This window comes from Hoplias malabaricus, chromosome 10, assembly GCF_029633855.1.
Source record: "Hoplias malabaricus isolate fHopMal1 chromosome 10, fHopMal1.hap1, whole genome shotgun sequence".
NCBI classification, from domain to species: Eukaryota; Metazoa; Chordata; class Actinopteri; order Characiformes; family Erythrinidae; genus Hoplias; species Hoplias malabaricus.
Window position 1 is genome coordinate 22,699,531 of NC_089809.1, and position 16,745 is coordinate 22,716,275.

The following is a 16,745-nucleotide window of genomic DNA, read 5'->3' on the forward strand; positions in this document are numbered from 1 at the left end:
AAAAAAAAAACAACACATGTTGATAGGTGGATTGGCGACTCAAAAGTGTCCGTAGGGGTGTGTGTGTGTTGCCCTTTGAAGGACTGGCGCCCCCTCCAGGGTGTATTCCCGCCTTGCGCCTAGTGATTCCAGGTAGTCTCTGGATCCACTGCGACCCTGAACTAGACAAGTGCTTACAGATAATGAATGAATGAAATTTTGATGATGAATGGACCAATATAAAAGAACTGAAGTGAACTGGAATAAAATTATTTTTACATTGATTTCTATTTCAAGTTAAGAAGGTATTAAAATTAAGAAGTTTTTCTTTGGACAAAATGTTCTTCAAGTGTTCAGCATTCTACATAGAAACATCTCCTTTAATAAAACTGTCCTATAATTCATTCATTCGTTCATTCATTCATTATCTGTAACCGCTTATCCAGTTCAGCCCAGTAAACAAGGAACGTCCCTGGACGTTCAAAATAGGTCTAAAAGTAGTCTGTCCGTCAAGGACATGTTTTAAACGTCAATGGACGTCCAAATTCCATCTTAATAAGTTAGTTAAGTGGTGACCAATCGATAACGTCAGTGGACCTCCAAAACGCGTTTTATACAAGTAAATTATTTCGGGACCAATTAATAACGTCAATGGACGTCCAAAATACGTCTAATAGTCGTCTTTTCAATGTCTGTGTTTGGACGTCTTTTCAACTTTCATTTTCAACCTTAAGAGAACGTTGATTAGATGGCAGTCATTACGTTATTTCAACGTTGAATCAACGGCTAAATGTTTACTGGGAGGGTCGCGGTGGGTAAAAAGCTCACCCTAATTGAAATCCTTAAAAGGTTTAAAATGTAAAACTGTTAATTGACCATATTAAGGATTTTAATAGGTTATATAAATTGATCATTGGAGACTCGGAGTGCTCTTGAACAAAGCATATACATGGATTGACCATTTGATTAGCCTTTTACCATGAAATTAGTTACTCTGTAGTAATAGCTGTATTACACTGAACAATAATCATGTTTGGGAACCGTCTTGAGTATGTTAATAGTGTTATAACTGTGTGTAACGCGGGGCTTTAGTTGTCGTACTCTGCTGCAGTGACGTTCCTGTAACTCGACACCAAACCTCATCGTCTTTTTTGGGCTGGACAATCTGAAAGATTCCAGACGAAAAACGTATGAAATGGCCTTCCCCCCCTTCTGCTAAACGGAGCACTTCCTCAAATTGCTGATGCATAAAGCAGTGCTGAAGTGACCCAGTTTCAAAGCAAGATCGGAGCATTACTACTGAGCCTCTTCTGGAATCTCCCAGACTCGTTTTAAGGTAATACCACCTTAAGTTGCCTCGCATTTATACTGAATGTCGTGCGTTTTACGGTTAGGCGGGACATTTTGTTAAGACAGATGTGTTGTGCTGTACCTGTATGAACTAACAATATTGTTAAATATTAGCTATAAGTTTCATTGCAACTTCAGCGATTCACATTATTACATTTGTGTTCCACGTAGCTCTATCTTTATTTTACTTTCACATTCACTTCTCCAGAGAATAAGAACAAATGTCGACGTAAAAGTTTCTTTATCGTTAAACGAATAGTGAAGGAGTCCGTTAGTTTACAGTGAGAGAGTGGTTTGTGGTGTTCAAGCAAGTGTGAGTGGGGCATGGTTTTTTCTCAAATATAGAAACCGCAGTCTCAGGTCTTAAGTCTTGTCTCGTAACTGATCTCGTGACCTTGTCTCCTTCAGGATGTTTGTGTTGAAGACTTTGCTGCCTCTGCTGCTTCTGAGCTCTACCCTAGCACACTCTTTTGATTCCGTCTCTCTGGACTCAGAATGGGAGAACTGGAAAGTCACTCACAGGAAGGAGTACAACGGCCTGGTAAAAATACTATATTTTGTTTTCCACAGCCTGAATCAACATCTTGCAAACAAGCTCAGATATGATCTTCACCATAACTTTCCCCAGGTTTAATAGCCATAAAATAAAATTTAAAATGTCAGACTACCTAAATCCTTATCATAGTTGTTTTATACATTACTGTCTTACTGTCAGAACTATACTTTATATCACATGCAAAAATGTCCTGTACTAAACGTGGGCTAGAAAGATATAAAGCCTTCCAGAAAATGAGTTGTGGATACAAGCCATAAAACCAGTGTAATAAATAACATTATTTAAAGCTTATTATGTCCAAAGCAATGGATATAAAGTGCCAGTTTTAATATCCTACACAATCCTATTGCGTTATCATTTGACAAAGGGCATTATAGAATTGGAAATGCTTGTTATGTACTGAAATGCTTTTACTTTGTATTTCCAATAGCCTATAGGTCAGTTAATAGTCAAGACATGTAATAGTCTGTATGTAACATTAAGATAGATGCAGTCTCAGCATTCCTCAGCATAGTGTTATAATGGAAGCGAGAAGCTGTCTGTGACGCTTATAGTTTTAGCCCTTTACTGATGCTTAAGGGTATAGTCTTATCAAAATTGCAAACACAGCTAATAGTAAACAGAAAGTAGAAGAGATTCGGACCATCGCATTAGCTTGGTAATATCATCCATAATATGCTTGAAACTACCGGATTTCATCAATTTCTGATTTGAAACTTGGCCAAACACTTGGCTTACTCTGCTTTTTTATGTATGTGTGTACTTGGTAGGGTGAGGAGAATATTCGAAGGGCAGTCTGGGAGAAGAATATGCGACTGATCGATGCCCATAATCAGGAGTATGAGCTGGGCCTTCACTCATATGAGCTAGGCATGAACCACCTTGGAGACATGGTATGTACCAGAGGCAGGTTTGAACTTGACAGTATTAATTAACCCTGTCTGTTTTTTATTTTTTTACTTGTAAAGAACAAACTTTGCAGAAAGCATTCAAACATAAAATCTGTCTACTACAAGCATTTACAATCACAAGTGCAGTTGAAAGCCAAGTGAAGTAGTCTTTTGTATATGCTGGAACCAAATTTTGTTTCTAGAATCCTTGTTGAAGTACAGATCAGCACATTTTGTCTACAGAAATGTCATAAAATACAGCAACATAGGAACGCATAGCAGTAGCCTGTAGTGTGCCTGCAGCCTTGATCATAAATATATTTCCTTAAAAACCCATATAGGTTTTTTTCCCAGATACTCAGAGCTTAACTCTTCCCTTTTTTGTAAACCAGTGTTCTGGGAAATGAAACTCTTTTGTTTGTGTGTTTGGTCTTAGATGATGATTATGATGCTGCATTTTTTGCAACATTTTAGATTCATATCCTATCACAAGTCAGCAATATCCTAGATCTTGTTTCCCAGTGTTGTCACTTTTGACGACCTTGTGTATTCAAAGAACATAAAGATAACATTTAATCAGTTGATATGTGCCATTTTTTCAGCTAAATTTACATTTGGAGGTAAATGGTAGAAATGACGCTAAATGTCTTAATAAACCTGGGCCTGGAACGGCAGGCATTTTAGTGATTGCCTGCTCTAACATATTCAGTATAGCTTGGAAAAGGCTCATTAAAGAGCACATTATGTGGACTGGGTTTGTAAGTAATGTCTCACTACGGTGTTGTTTACATTGCAGTGTAAATCAGATGTGTTTCTCAGATTTTTAAACTGAGAGTTCAGTGTTACCAAGCCTGATTTTTGTGGTCACAGTGTGGTTGCATCTTTGCACTTGTTAACATTGGCTGTCAGTTTTGATGCCCATGTGAATAACAGGCAAACCATAACTAACTGGTTCCATTCATAAACTTAGATCTTAAAGTGAAATTTACAACTCTATCTGGATAAAAAGGGGCATTCACAATGTCTTTACTAACAATGATGCACATTTTATCAGTTACAACATGAACAGAACTTGTCATTAAAGTTAAAGACATTTATGTAATTATGATTGCATCATTTGTCTTTATTTTTGTAAATAATAAAACCATATAAATATATATTCCAGTCATAATTGGGCATAGAAAATAGAACGTATTTTTGCTTTACTTTCTTCACTGTACTTTATTTGAATTAAATTTACATTAATGGCATTCAGTCCTTGTTTTTATCCAAAGCAACATACAAAGTGTTTCCAGAAAGATCCAGTGAATGGACAGAGTTGGACTAAGATGCAGTAATTTAATTCTCTCTGTACAATGACTGTAGGAGTCCTTCAAACAAATCGACTGCATTTTCTATCTGATTAGGCGATAAGATTATTTTATGTTTCAATATTGGCAAGTGATATTGTATTGTCCTGAACAATTAATATTATCTAGAGACTAGTTACATTATGTTTTTATATGATTTTTATACCAAGAGAAATTTGGTGCACATATTCTATGGTCCCATCATCATATGTCTACAATAAAATGATTATGGACTGACCGATGTTAAGGTGTTGATAGCCTTGCAGTGTTGTGTCAATAGGGAGCTGGATTGGTGGTGAATTTCTGAAACATTCACTGTGCAGTGTCTGCTGCAACCAGACATTCACATCATATCAGGCCACAGATGAAGGTGTTACATATGTGTGAGAAATAGCAAGTGTAACATGAAAGTGTGACATTAGAGGTTATTGTGTGAGCCTCATGGCCAATGTTTGATTGTTGGCAGCCCTGCATAAATCTGGATGTGTATACCAGAGATTATGGATATAAAAATATGTTTAGGTCCCTGAGGGCTTTAGTTATAATATTTGTGTAAACATCTGAATAAATCTGTGTACACAGGGGGTAAGACAACAGTTTGGAAGGCATTATAGTTCATTTAGATGATTTAAACAAAACTTTACAAATTTGAGAATATGACTTGTAAATGCAGATTATTACAGGATTTATTTGTAAAGTTAAAGATAGAATTTTGTATGTCTGTTTTCTGGATATGACTTGTAATGCTCTCATTCTCTTTGACAGACAGTAGAAGAGGTTGCTGAGAATCTTATGGGTCTTCAGGTCCCTATGGACAGTGATCCCATGAACATGTATTTTCCTGATGAGTCTCTGGAGAGACTCCCCAAATCCATTGATTACCGCAAACTGGGCTATGTTTCTCCTGTCAAGAACCAGGTGAAGTACTGAAACATTAAGAGTTGTGGTATGAAGCTCACATTAGATTTGTTTTACTGTATCTGGTGATGATAAAATCTACAATTACATTTTCAAGCAATTGAAGCTTTTACCAGTTTAATATTAATTTTTGCCCAAACATAAAGTGTACAAACACACCAAGGTAGTTGACTTTGGTTTGGTCTCCATTTTAGGGCTCATGTGGTTCCTGCTGGGCCTTCAGCTCTGTTGGTGCTTTGGAGGGTCAGCTGATGAAGACCACTGGCCAGCTGGTGGACCTCAGTCCTCAGAACCTGGTAGACTGTGTGAAAGAGAATGATGGCTGTGGTGGTGGATACATGACCAATGCTTTTGCCTACGTCAGGGACAACAATGGAATTGACTCTGAGGAGGCATATCCATATGTGGGACAGGTAAGGCTCTCCTCTGAATGTTAGTATCATGGTTTGGAGTCCACTGCACCTTTTTAATGTTTTGCCAGCTCCAGCAAACTGGATTACATTCTTATATACAAGATCTAAATTAAATTAAATAAGGTATGATGACCAGGATTTGGAACTAAAGGACCATTTAGTACATGCAGTCAGTCGTTTGTCTCTTTGGTTAAATGTTTCAATTTGGCTAAATAAACTCTCAGTTTATTCCATGATCACATTTAAACAAATGTCCTGAACGCATAAACAACTTTGTCATTATCTGGGTTTGGGATTAGATATTACAATAAGCTGTTCTCTGTTGGCTTTGTTGTTCACATGCTTCTGAACACTGCCCCCTACAGGACGAGCAGTGTGCTTACAATAAGTCTGGGAAGGCTGCGGCTTGCCGAGGGTATAAGGAAGTACAAAAAGGCAGCGAGAGGGCCCTGACATCTGCTGTGGCTAAAGTTGGTCCAGTTTCTGTTGGCATTGATGCTTTCCAGCCCACCTTCCAGTTTTACAAGCGTGGTGAGTGGCAAGAACAAAGCTTAATTATCCTGCTCCAGTGGCCAATAATTATTAAGACTGAAGGGCCCATTTCTCAGCTGTATACAATGATCAGCTACGTATATTTCATTTTTCCCAGGTGTGTATTTTGACCCCAACTGTGACAAGGAAAACATCAACCATGCAGTGCTGGCAGTGGGATATGGAGTCACAGCTAAGGGCAAAAAGTACTGGATTGTCAAAAACAGGTGAGATGTTTATAAATGCTATTAATATATAACTGTGCTTCATTTCTGATTCAACATTGCTAAAATTTCAATGTTTTCTTTTGCATAAATATTGATATATAATTTCTTCTAATACACATTCCCACTCTCTCTTTTTCTCTCCTCTTACAGCTGGGGTGAGGATTGGGGAAAGCAGGGTTACGTCCTAATGGCTCGTAACCGTAACAACGCCTGTGGTATTGCCAACCTTGCTAGTTTCCCTGTCATGTAACACTTTCTAATCATGTTTGTTAAATTCCAAATCAAATCTGAAAAACAAGGGCCAAAGTAACACTAAGCATTTATATGAGGGACTGGTTTATTTTTTGCCTTAAATGCACTGTTAAAGTATGAATGGAAATGCAGTGTTGTTTGGAGAACACAGGAAACATCCAGTTAAAATTGTATTTTTTAAAATGGGCTGGTGTATTAATAAAAGAATCACCTCGGTTTAGTAACTCTGACATTGGATATTCCTGTGAACAGTTTAAGATTTTTTGTGCAATACGATACATCTGACAAATGTTTTACTCTTGGCTGTGTAGCCTAGTAATATTTTCTGTGAATAAATGTTTTCCTCTGGTAGGAAGTTAATGTTTTTTTCACAAGGATTTGCCATGTTTGGTTTAATAAAGGGATTTTTTTTGACAGAATGAAATAAAATTTCTTAAAACATAAATATTCTCAATAAATTATCTACACAGACACTTGGAAAAAGAAAAAGGTCAGGGATCCTTATATGAAAAATGACCCTTTCACCTTAACAAAAATAGAAGTTGCTGCAAATCTTGTCGAAGTATCAAAGGTTTAGGTAATATGTTTTCAAACCCTTAATAAATGCTTAATAAAAATAGCTAATGAAGCTCTCACTGGTAAATTTATAGTGAATCAGCATTGTAGCATTTTTTTTAAATGTGGGCCAGTGATTGTGTGATTGAGTTACAAGCCAGTTACGTAATATGCAATAACAATCTGAAGCACAAGCAGAGATAAGTCCTCATTTACTGCTGGCTCTAACTGAAAAAAAAAAAAGAAAAAACTGAAAATGTTTGTTTGAAAAATTCCAGAGCAATATCACTTCATTTTTGTGTCTGTCTGAATCCAACAGCTGAACTTCCAGCTTTCAATCCTATTGACCTCTAAAATGAAGGAGGAAGCTGCTATCAGAAAAAAACAGAATTACTGTGTGAGAAATAGATTTCTTATGTGAGAAATAGATTGAGTGAGAAACAGATTCTGCAACTTCTGGTTTCCTTATGTTGCCACCGAGCCCTTACTCAGCAAATAAAGATGGCATAATTAATATACTCTCTACTTGAAAGTTTCATACATGCTCCAATATTCAGATACCATCATTAGTTGTCACTCATTCAAAAATTTGAATAATTATTATAATTGAGTTGTAGGAACATTTATATTAGTTAAATACACTAATGTTTCAATGGCTTCAATTTGATTTCCATAGACCATATGGCATGTAAATTGGTTCTTGAATTTAGCAGTGCAGGAAAAATGGGCTTTGAACTTTGACATGAGCCAATTTATGATGGTAATATCATTATGGTCAGAGCATCTCCAAAACAGCAGGTCTTAGGTGTTAGGTGTTACTTGTATGCAGTACATTATACCTGTAAGATTTTGTCCAAGGAAGGATAACCGGTGAACTGGCAACAGGGACATGGGAGTTCAATGCTCATTGAGTGGAGCTAAGACTAACCCATTCTGTTTGGTCCCACAGTAAAATACTGTAGCAAAAAGTAACTTGAAAGTAATTTTACTCTATCAACTCTTCCATGGACCAAACACATTTTTTTTGCATAAATGAGCATTAGATGCCCATGATCCTGGCTCTGATTCACCAGTTGTCCTTCCTTGGACGATTCTTGGTAAGTACAGCCACTGCATATTAACACACTGCTAGACCTGCCATTTTGGAGATTGTTTGAGATATTTGTGATTTCAGTTTGACCCAGGTTGTTCAATAGTTTACCCATTTTTCCTGCTTCAATTTCAAGAACTGACTGTTCACTTAATGCCGTCTATATCCCTTCCCTTGACAGTTGCAATTGCAACAACAAAATCACTGTTATCTACTTGTCAGTGGTTTTCACCTTGTGACTGATAGTTGTAAATAATGCAGGCTTTTATGCTGTGAAATTGTTGAAGTTTGAACATTTGCCACACTTCCACTTCTCAAATGTTATCACATTGTCACACAATGTTCCAGCTTCAATTTCATTTTACACCACTTTTCAGAAGTCCCCATCATAAGTTGCCCACCAAAGTGCATACATGGGCTCCATTTTCAATAAAGTTTGTCCTAAACAAGAAACAAAATGTACAATCTGAACATTTATTAAAATATAATACGGGAACCAATTCTTACTGATAGGATTTACATAACATATGTCAATTATAGACTATTGTAAATGCAGATCTTGGGGCACACTTTATGAAAATGACACTGACGTGGTGGTGCTGTGTAATGTGGATCAAGCACAGCAGTGATGCTAGTGTTTTTAAACACCTCAGCATCATTGATGGACTAGTAATAGTCAATCAGTCCAAAACATCCAGTCAACAGGGTCCTGTGTCCACTGATGAAGGACTAGATGACGTCTAACACAAACTGCAGGAAAGGATGAGCTACTATCTCTGACTTTACATCTACAAGGACCAGCAATGTATGTGTGTCAATGACTAGGCAGTATTTAAAAACTCCAGCAGCACTGCTGTGTCTGATCCCCTCATACCAACACAACATTAACACAGAACCACTACATCAGTGTCACTGCAGGGTTGTGATATTATATATAAACACATATCTCATGCTTACAGTAAAAGGAAATTAAGATTAAGGAAGTAGTAAGTGGTGTTAGAGGAAGGTGTTTCCTTGGGATACTGTGTAGAGCTGGCAGTTCACAAAATATCAGCCTACTTCTCTGGAGTGTTTGGTTTACTAATTTCTGTTGACAGAACATTAATAATATCTTTAATAAACTGGAAGGGAAAATGTGTGTATATAATTTGATCAAAGCATTTTTACATTTGTCTTGCCCTTCTTTCACTAATCCTTTGCTACATTTAGGAACCCATATTAGCAACACAAGAACTATCCTTGTGTTTACTAACAGAACACATAAAGCATAGAAATCCTTTAGCTTTCAGTCATGAGACCAATTGTGCTTGAGAAAAATGTCCTGTTTGTGTAGTTTAACTTCCTTCTATAAATTTCCCCACTAGAACAAAGGAACACACCTGAGATAACAAAGTGGTTGTGAAAGACTTTGTAGAATGTCAGACGCTCAGAGCTGAAGGTCAGCTTTGTTGTGCAAAAACGATTTCTTTGACTCAGATTCAGCAGATTAAGATGCAGAGAAGCCTGCTTTTAACAGTGCTTTGTGAAGCAGCAGTGCCCCTTACTGACCCTAAACTGGACATACACTGGCAGTGGTAGGAGAAAATGCACACACAATTTTGCTCAAAGGCAGTCTGACTCTGGAGAGATGACTCATTTACAAATGGCACAAATCTAGCTTTCTACACTATGCCTTTTGAAGGGACCACCCAGAGAATGTATTTTGCCACTTGTTATATATCTCAGCTTCTAGGTGTGCATTTATAATACTAGGAAATTACCTTTGGGCAAAACAGTAAACATATTCAAGCTCAGTCAAGCACAGAGAAGTGCACATACCAGAAAACGTTTTTGTGTAATTCAGTGCTCCTTCTCTTGTAAGAGTCTGCACGTCATTATAAGACATTTTATTTTCTGTAATTACACAAGACCATCTGGCAAGGTTTTCTCCACCTGCGCCTCCCAAATGTCTCTATAAGTCTGTTGTGTCTGTTGTTCATATTATTCTGAACACTGCCCCCTGCAGGACAAGTAGTGCATTTACAGTGTGGTAGTATGTGAATGGGTAGTTTAGCTGCAGTAAGAGCTTCTGCTCTTCTGGAACAAAACATTAAGGTGAGGATATGATAGTGTTCAGGCCGAAGAACATGATTTGGATCACAGAAGCCCCTCTTACTCATCCCAGTGGCACAGGATGGAGCCCATCGCTGCAGAGAATGCAGTTCTACTGATCACAGTCCCAAATTGGAGCCCAATGCTTGCCACAGAGCATGGTAACTAACCTCTTTGACAGAACATCTCATCTCATTCCATGTTTTTCTTTTGTTTGAGGATCATAATCCAATTGTCCCACTATTGTAGACGTTCCCTTTAGGTCTCTATGTGGACTGTCATCAGTCATGTCTCTGAGAGATGCTGTGAACATCTGCAGATCTACATTGTCTGACACGTTACGTATTACCACCTTCCCTAACTGACAGAATATTTAGCTGTACTGAAAGAGGATCGCTTACATAGTACAATTAGCAGCCACAAGGTAATTCACAGCCTTACCAAGGCTTCAGCTACAAGGTCATTATAAAACAGACACTAATGTTCTTTTTTTTTTTCAGCAGATCCGGGAAATAGTCGATTATCAAAACAAATTATTCACATGCTTAGTTTGCCTTCCTTCATCAGATATGTGGAAAAAAGGTCTAAATCTCAACCCAGTTCCAATAACCTACATAACTCAATTGTATCTAACCAATCTCCTCATTAAAAACAATAATTGCTAAATTCCATCACTGTCTGAACAAAACCTGCTATCACCAAAACAGACACTTAACTAACTTTAAATGCAAGTTAATGTAATGGGATTTTTCCCTGAAATCATTTTGGAGGATTTGTGTTGGTTTGTATATGATAATGTTTTAACAATACACAATCTGACTACTGATATGTAAATATCATGAAAAAATAAGAAAAAAAGTACAAAATTTATATGGAAGGTTTATTCTGACAAAAATATTTGGCACTTCTTTAAACCTTAAAAAATGTAGTCATTACAGAACGTGTCAGTGGTTTGTAAATGTATGCTGACAGGTAGAGGAGTTGGGCCTGAGGGAGATTTGGGAAAGAAACTTGCAACTGATAACCATTCACAACCTTGAAGCCTCTATGGGCATGAAGTATGACCTGGGCACAAACCGTATGGGAGACATGATAAGGTTTTTGAATCAGACATCAGTGAAACAGGCTAAAGATACTGCTACATTACACTGTAAATATCCATATATCTTTTTTTTATGAAATTACAGCAAATATCTAGTCACATAAAAATAAATATTTCATTGCAATGTCATTCATTATTTGGATCAGAGTGGCTATACTTGAATATTGTAGAAAATCTGTGAAAATGAACTTGAATAGAAATTCATTAAATTCTACGAATTTTTTTTTTATTAAATATGACTCAAATAATTTTTAACAATTGTGTAGTAGGCTCTTTACTCTTTACAGCAGCTGTTTCAAGTGTTTAGCGGAATGAATATTCCACAAATTAAAATGACAGAGGAGTGTACACATTCAAAGTTTGTTTCCACTGCCTGTAGGAATACAGAAAATTACTGCAAAAATTGCTGGGAATCATGCACCTTTTGACCTAAAGAGGACTTCATTCTTAGTCTTCTACTGGAGCTTTTTTTGTTCACCTGATTCATATGACTGGAGTGTTCTCCCCGTGTCCGTGTGAGTTTCCTCCGGGTGCTCCGGTTTCCTCCCACACTCCAAAAACACATGTTGGTAGGTGGATTGGCGACTCAAATGTGGCCCTAGATATGAGTGTGAGAGTGAATGTGTGAATGTGTGTCGCCTGTAAAGGACTGGCGCCCCCTCCATTGTGTGTTTTTTCGCCTTGCGCCCAGTGATTCCGGGTAGGTTCCAGACCCAACGCCACCCTGAACTGGATAATCGGTTACAGACAATGAATTAATGAATGATTTGAATAAACAAAGACAATATATCAATTATTAACATTAACAAAAATATTAACATTCTTATTAGATCAGTAAGTGTATTATAATTTTTAAAATGCATACTCTAATTATGGTCACATATGGCATGCTGTAACTGTTGCAGGAAAAAAAATACATTACTGTAATTTATTACTTTGTACCACATTCTGCACAACACTGCATACAACACAGTGGTAACTCCAACATTCCTGTCACTGAATTCACCCCTTGAAAGGACACTCAGTCATAAACCATGGAAGGCTGGCTGATGAATATGGCACGGTGAAAGGGAGGACTTCAGGCTAGTGACAATGAGATTTGAGGTGCAGACAACTTCAGCTAATTTGGCCTTAATATTGGCTTAAGCTGACATTTTAGTATCTCTATAGCCCACAGCTATAGTTAAAAATCCCTTATCCTGGAGCCACAGTGCTCTGCACCTTTTAGTGCATTTAGTGCATTTGTTAATAAAGTGATTAGTTGTATAAGTGGGACAGAAACACTTGCAAGCATTGTGCTGACTAGAAGTGGTCTTACTGTTACTTTACGTGTACTGTATGTAACAATTTTAATTTTTTTCTTTACTCTCACACCTGACACAGGGTCTTTGGAGAGGAAGACTGCATCTGCATTACTCGCAATAAAGGCAATATGTGTGGCACTACCATTTATTGCTATACACTATCATGTGAGCAGGGAACACAAGTGGTTCCTAGGCAGCTGTAGGCAAATATTTGGCCAAAATCAAACCTTCTAAAAAAAAGTCATTCACACCTACTACTAACAGCACTCAAATTGTATTCAACTAGAAAACTTTAGAAACGTAGCTAACATTCTGAACACAGCTTTAGCCTGATGCTACAGAGTTGATGCAATATGGCCATACAATAGGCCTAGTAATGGATTATACCAAATGCCTGTGAAGTCAGTTTACAATTAAGGCAGTGAAAAACTATCCATTAACACACTGTAAAAAATGCTGAAAATGAAATGACAAAAAACTAGATAAATGTTAGTCTCACTAATAAGCAACTCACCTGTTTTGGACAATCCAGTACTTTTACATTAATATGTGGCTCCATATTCCACTGGTTGCTTTCTTTATCCTAGTTGGGGTTTAATATACATATTGGGAAAGTATATATACAATCATGGTCATTCTACACACCTTACAGTAACCTAGTGTCGGCTTAGTTTTAATAAGTCATGGTCATTGAGGATTACTGTACTTTGCCCTTGCCATTACTTATATTGAAACTGCATGGCATCAGCGAAAAATGAGCCGAACTGAGCGAGATCTTGTTCTTACTTCCTTATTCCCCTCCAACAGCAGTTTTCTGGACTATAATCCACAACTAGCCCAGCAGAGGGCAGTGTTCAAAATGTTGTACAATTATTTGAAGGTAAATGAAAAAGAAAGGAACACTCAGATATCACCTATCTTTTAATGTCCCAGAACAGGACCCAAACACATGTTTTAATGTCAATTAGACCCATATTAAACTCATCTCTCTCTCTCTCTCTCTCTCTCTCTCTCTAATTAATTTAACACAACAACACAACAATTAATTTAACACAAATATATTGTAAACCACAAACCTGACATAGAGACTTAGGTATATCCATCACCACAGTCACACAGACTGTAAACATGTGAAAGTTAATCAGCATACCCACTAACGTCAAAGACTGACATATCTGACATATGACAAAAAAGGAGAACATTAATTAGAGGAAACATCAGATGGTCGAATTTGGACTTTCTGAATAAGAAGAATAAGTCAGAATAACAAGGCAGTATGACTGTATAATATTTCTGATTTCAGTTTTGTAAAATGCAAAATAATTGCAAAAAACAATATTTGGCTTGAGATTCAATTACTGTCACATATTGAGAAATGAGAGTAATACTGATACTTTAGCTGTGTGAACATTCACAGTACAGTAGTTCATTGTAGTGACTTGAATTCTATTTCCTGATACTTTTCTACCTTCATGTCAGGGGAGTGCTAGTAATAATAAAATGTATTCACAGATGTGACTAAAACAAAATCAACATACAGGCCCTATATTATGGATTGAGTCTTTCTCCTCTTTCAATAATCAATGAGATTAAGATACCAGAAGATATATTTTACCTATAAATAGCATCTTTCTGCTGTACTATGACAGTGGCCAAGGAAACGTGAAGTCGAAAACAAGTCTCAGCTTAGTCACATGCCTAGATTTCATTTCCCTTTATCTTCTTCTTGGACTTCATCATTAACTCAACTCTAAACATGTTTGCTGGTAGACCTGCAATAAATCCTGTTAGATAAGAGGGCATTTTTAAACATCGGAATTCTAAGGGCATGTTTGGTTAAACACTACTGTTTTAGATGAGATTTGAACCAATACCCTGGTTGAAACATGTTCAGATCTACCTAGCCGCTAGTTTCAGGTGCATCAAAGACACCTGGCCATAGATTCAATATTCAAGCAGCATTATTTTCCAGACTTCTTTGCTTAAGCAGATACTTGCCGGCCAAAGTGTCCTTGAGGGTTCCGGAAACATAAGCTTAAAGGTCGCAGACTTTCTAATAACTTTGTGTGGAATTGTAGAAATGTGTTTGAATTTAATGTGATAATACAAAACATGCTACCTTACTTGTTTTGTACAGTATATTTAACTGTATAGGACATTTACAGTATATTATGGGTGAAACCTATCTGTCTGTTTTAGGGTAACCATATTTTAGTCTTCAAAAAAAGAGGACTTTTATAGCGTACGGTGGCGACATGGGTCAGGATGTAAGTAGTCCCATAGTAAAAACCTTTTCACTGCTGCAGTCCTATTTCACTCCACTAAAGGTATTCTCATAGATTTCAGAATATGTACTTGCCAAATATATGTTTGAAGAAATGTTTATTTGTATAATCTTTAGTTCAAATTTTATTTAAAGTTTATTTGTCATTCCTTACAGTTTAATTTGGATATATTTTGACACAATACAAATACTTTCTCTTACGTGCAATTTATCTGTACTTTTAACCTCTTGTAAACCTGCCGTCACATTGGTAAATCACAATATGTTATCACTGATAGAAAAGCATTTGTTTAAAATGTGATCTATACTTCTGCTACCGTATGCTTGCTAGTGACACTGTAAAAAATCTCTCTCAGTGAAAAGTAGAAGTGGTTGTGGTATGTCATAAGTTACATATACCACACTACCTACATGGGCCTCCTTTTTCAAGAATGTTACGCAAAAGAGTGATTTTCTAAACAAGCATCTCCAGTAAGAGAAAGTTAAGCAAGCTACATTCAAATCACTTTCAAATATCAGCAGATAATGTATAATGTGTACTTCACAGAATGTTAACATTTTTTTTTTATCAATTTCAATCACGGAAATGATGAACAAAGTCAGTCAACGTGATATGATACAAAATTGTTTGTTTTTGAGAAATACTAGTTCTAAAATCTTTACAATGGTGATGACAGGAAACATATGCAGCCATAACATAAATATCCTGTTTATTTGATATACAAATTGATTCAAACTAATTATTTGTTTTCTGGAGGTAAATGCAATGTTGATGAAGGTAAAATGAAATAAACACATAAAAAATTTAAAGTAAAAAAAAATCCTGTGATAATTTCCTGTGCTGTTCTCTGGAGTGACACATTGCACAGCAAACCTTGCAGAATTTGAATGATGTAATAACTTATTATTTAAATAGCTAGTTTATTTTAAACCTTGTCTATGTAGTTTTTATTTGCTGAAAAGCAATGTATTTATACAAATTGTGAGGTTTTGCATTATGAAGCTGAATGAGTTAACTTCATATTGCTTACACTGCACCATGCACAGATCAAGAGATCTACATCTTCAGAAACATGCTGAAACAGCACAAAGCTTGTTCCAAAAAGTGACCATACATAGTCAAACACTGTCATGCTGACTCATAGTCCTCAGATGATGATTCTTTCTAAAATATGTAATTTAAGAGATACTGGGGTACTAAACTAGTTTTTAAATTGTCCTCATAAATTTTCCAAGCATTTAAAGACTGTATTATTGGTACATGAAAGCAGTATTTAATTAGTTAAAAAACGAAAGCATCAAGGGAATCATTTCAAAATAAAACCGTTCCTCTTTATTTTCAGTCACGCAATATATTTTTTTACTGCCTGAGTTTGGTGCCTCCATCCATGATGAACTCTTATTATCATGGTTTGATAATTCTGTTTACTCTTGAATATAATTGGAAAATTGTATAATATATCATGGCTGTCCAATTAGAAACATGTATCTTCAAAAACAAATTTACAGTAGAAGGAAAATACTGTATTAAATTTCAATAGAAAGAAAAGAAAAAGATTCTATTTCAAGTCATTCTAGAGCATTTCTATCGGTCCATTCATCATGACGTTTTTACACAACACGAAGGACAGCTGCTGTTTTAAAATGGTGTAGTAAACCAAAAACAGACAAAAATGAAGATACATGCTTTTCACTGGACAGCAACGATATTGAAATATAACCACAATCACTCAGGATCAATTAGGAACAACCTTACTGCTTCAGCTGCAAACTTACATATATGGAAAGGGAAATGGAAAGTGTTCAGATCTACTTAGTGGCTAGTTTCAGGTGCATCAAAGACACCTGGCCGTT

The 16,745-nt window shown here is 36.4% G+C and overlaps 1 protein-coding gene across 1 annotated transcript; it reads left to right on the forward strand.

Annotated features, from left to right (window-relative positions):
- The first annotated feature begins 1,159 nt into the window (after positions 1 to 1,159).
- Positions 1,160 to 6,900, forward strand: ctsk (cathepsin K). Its single transcript, XM_066682448.1, has 8 exons — positions 1,160 to 1,315; positions 1,738 to 1,870; positions 2,656 to 2,778; positions 4,890 to 5,042; positions 5,237 to 5,455; positions 5,821 to 5,986; positions 6,105 to 6,213; positions 6,364 to 6,900. Exons 2-8 carry the CDS (start codon positions 1,739 to 1,741, stop codon positions 6,461 to 6,463), a joined length of 1,002 nt encoding a protein of 333 aa, XP_066538545.1. The 5' UTR covers positions 1,160 to 1,315; position 1,738; the 3' UTR covers positions 6,464 to 6,900.
- Positions 6,901 to 16,745: the final 9,845 nt, after the last annotated feature.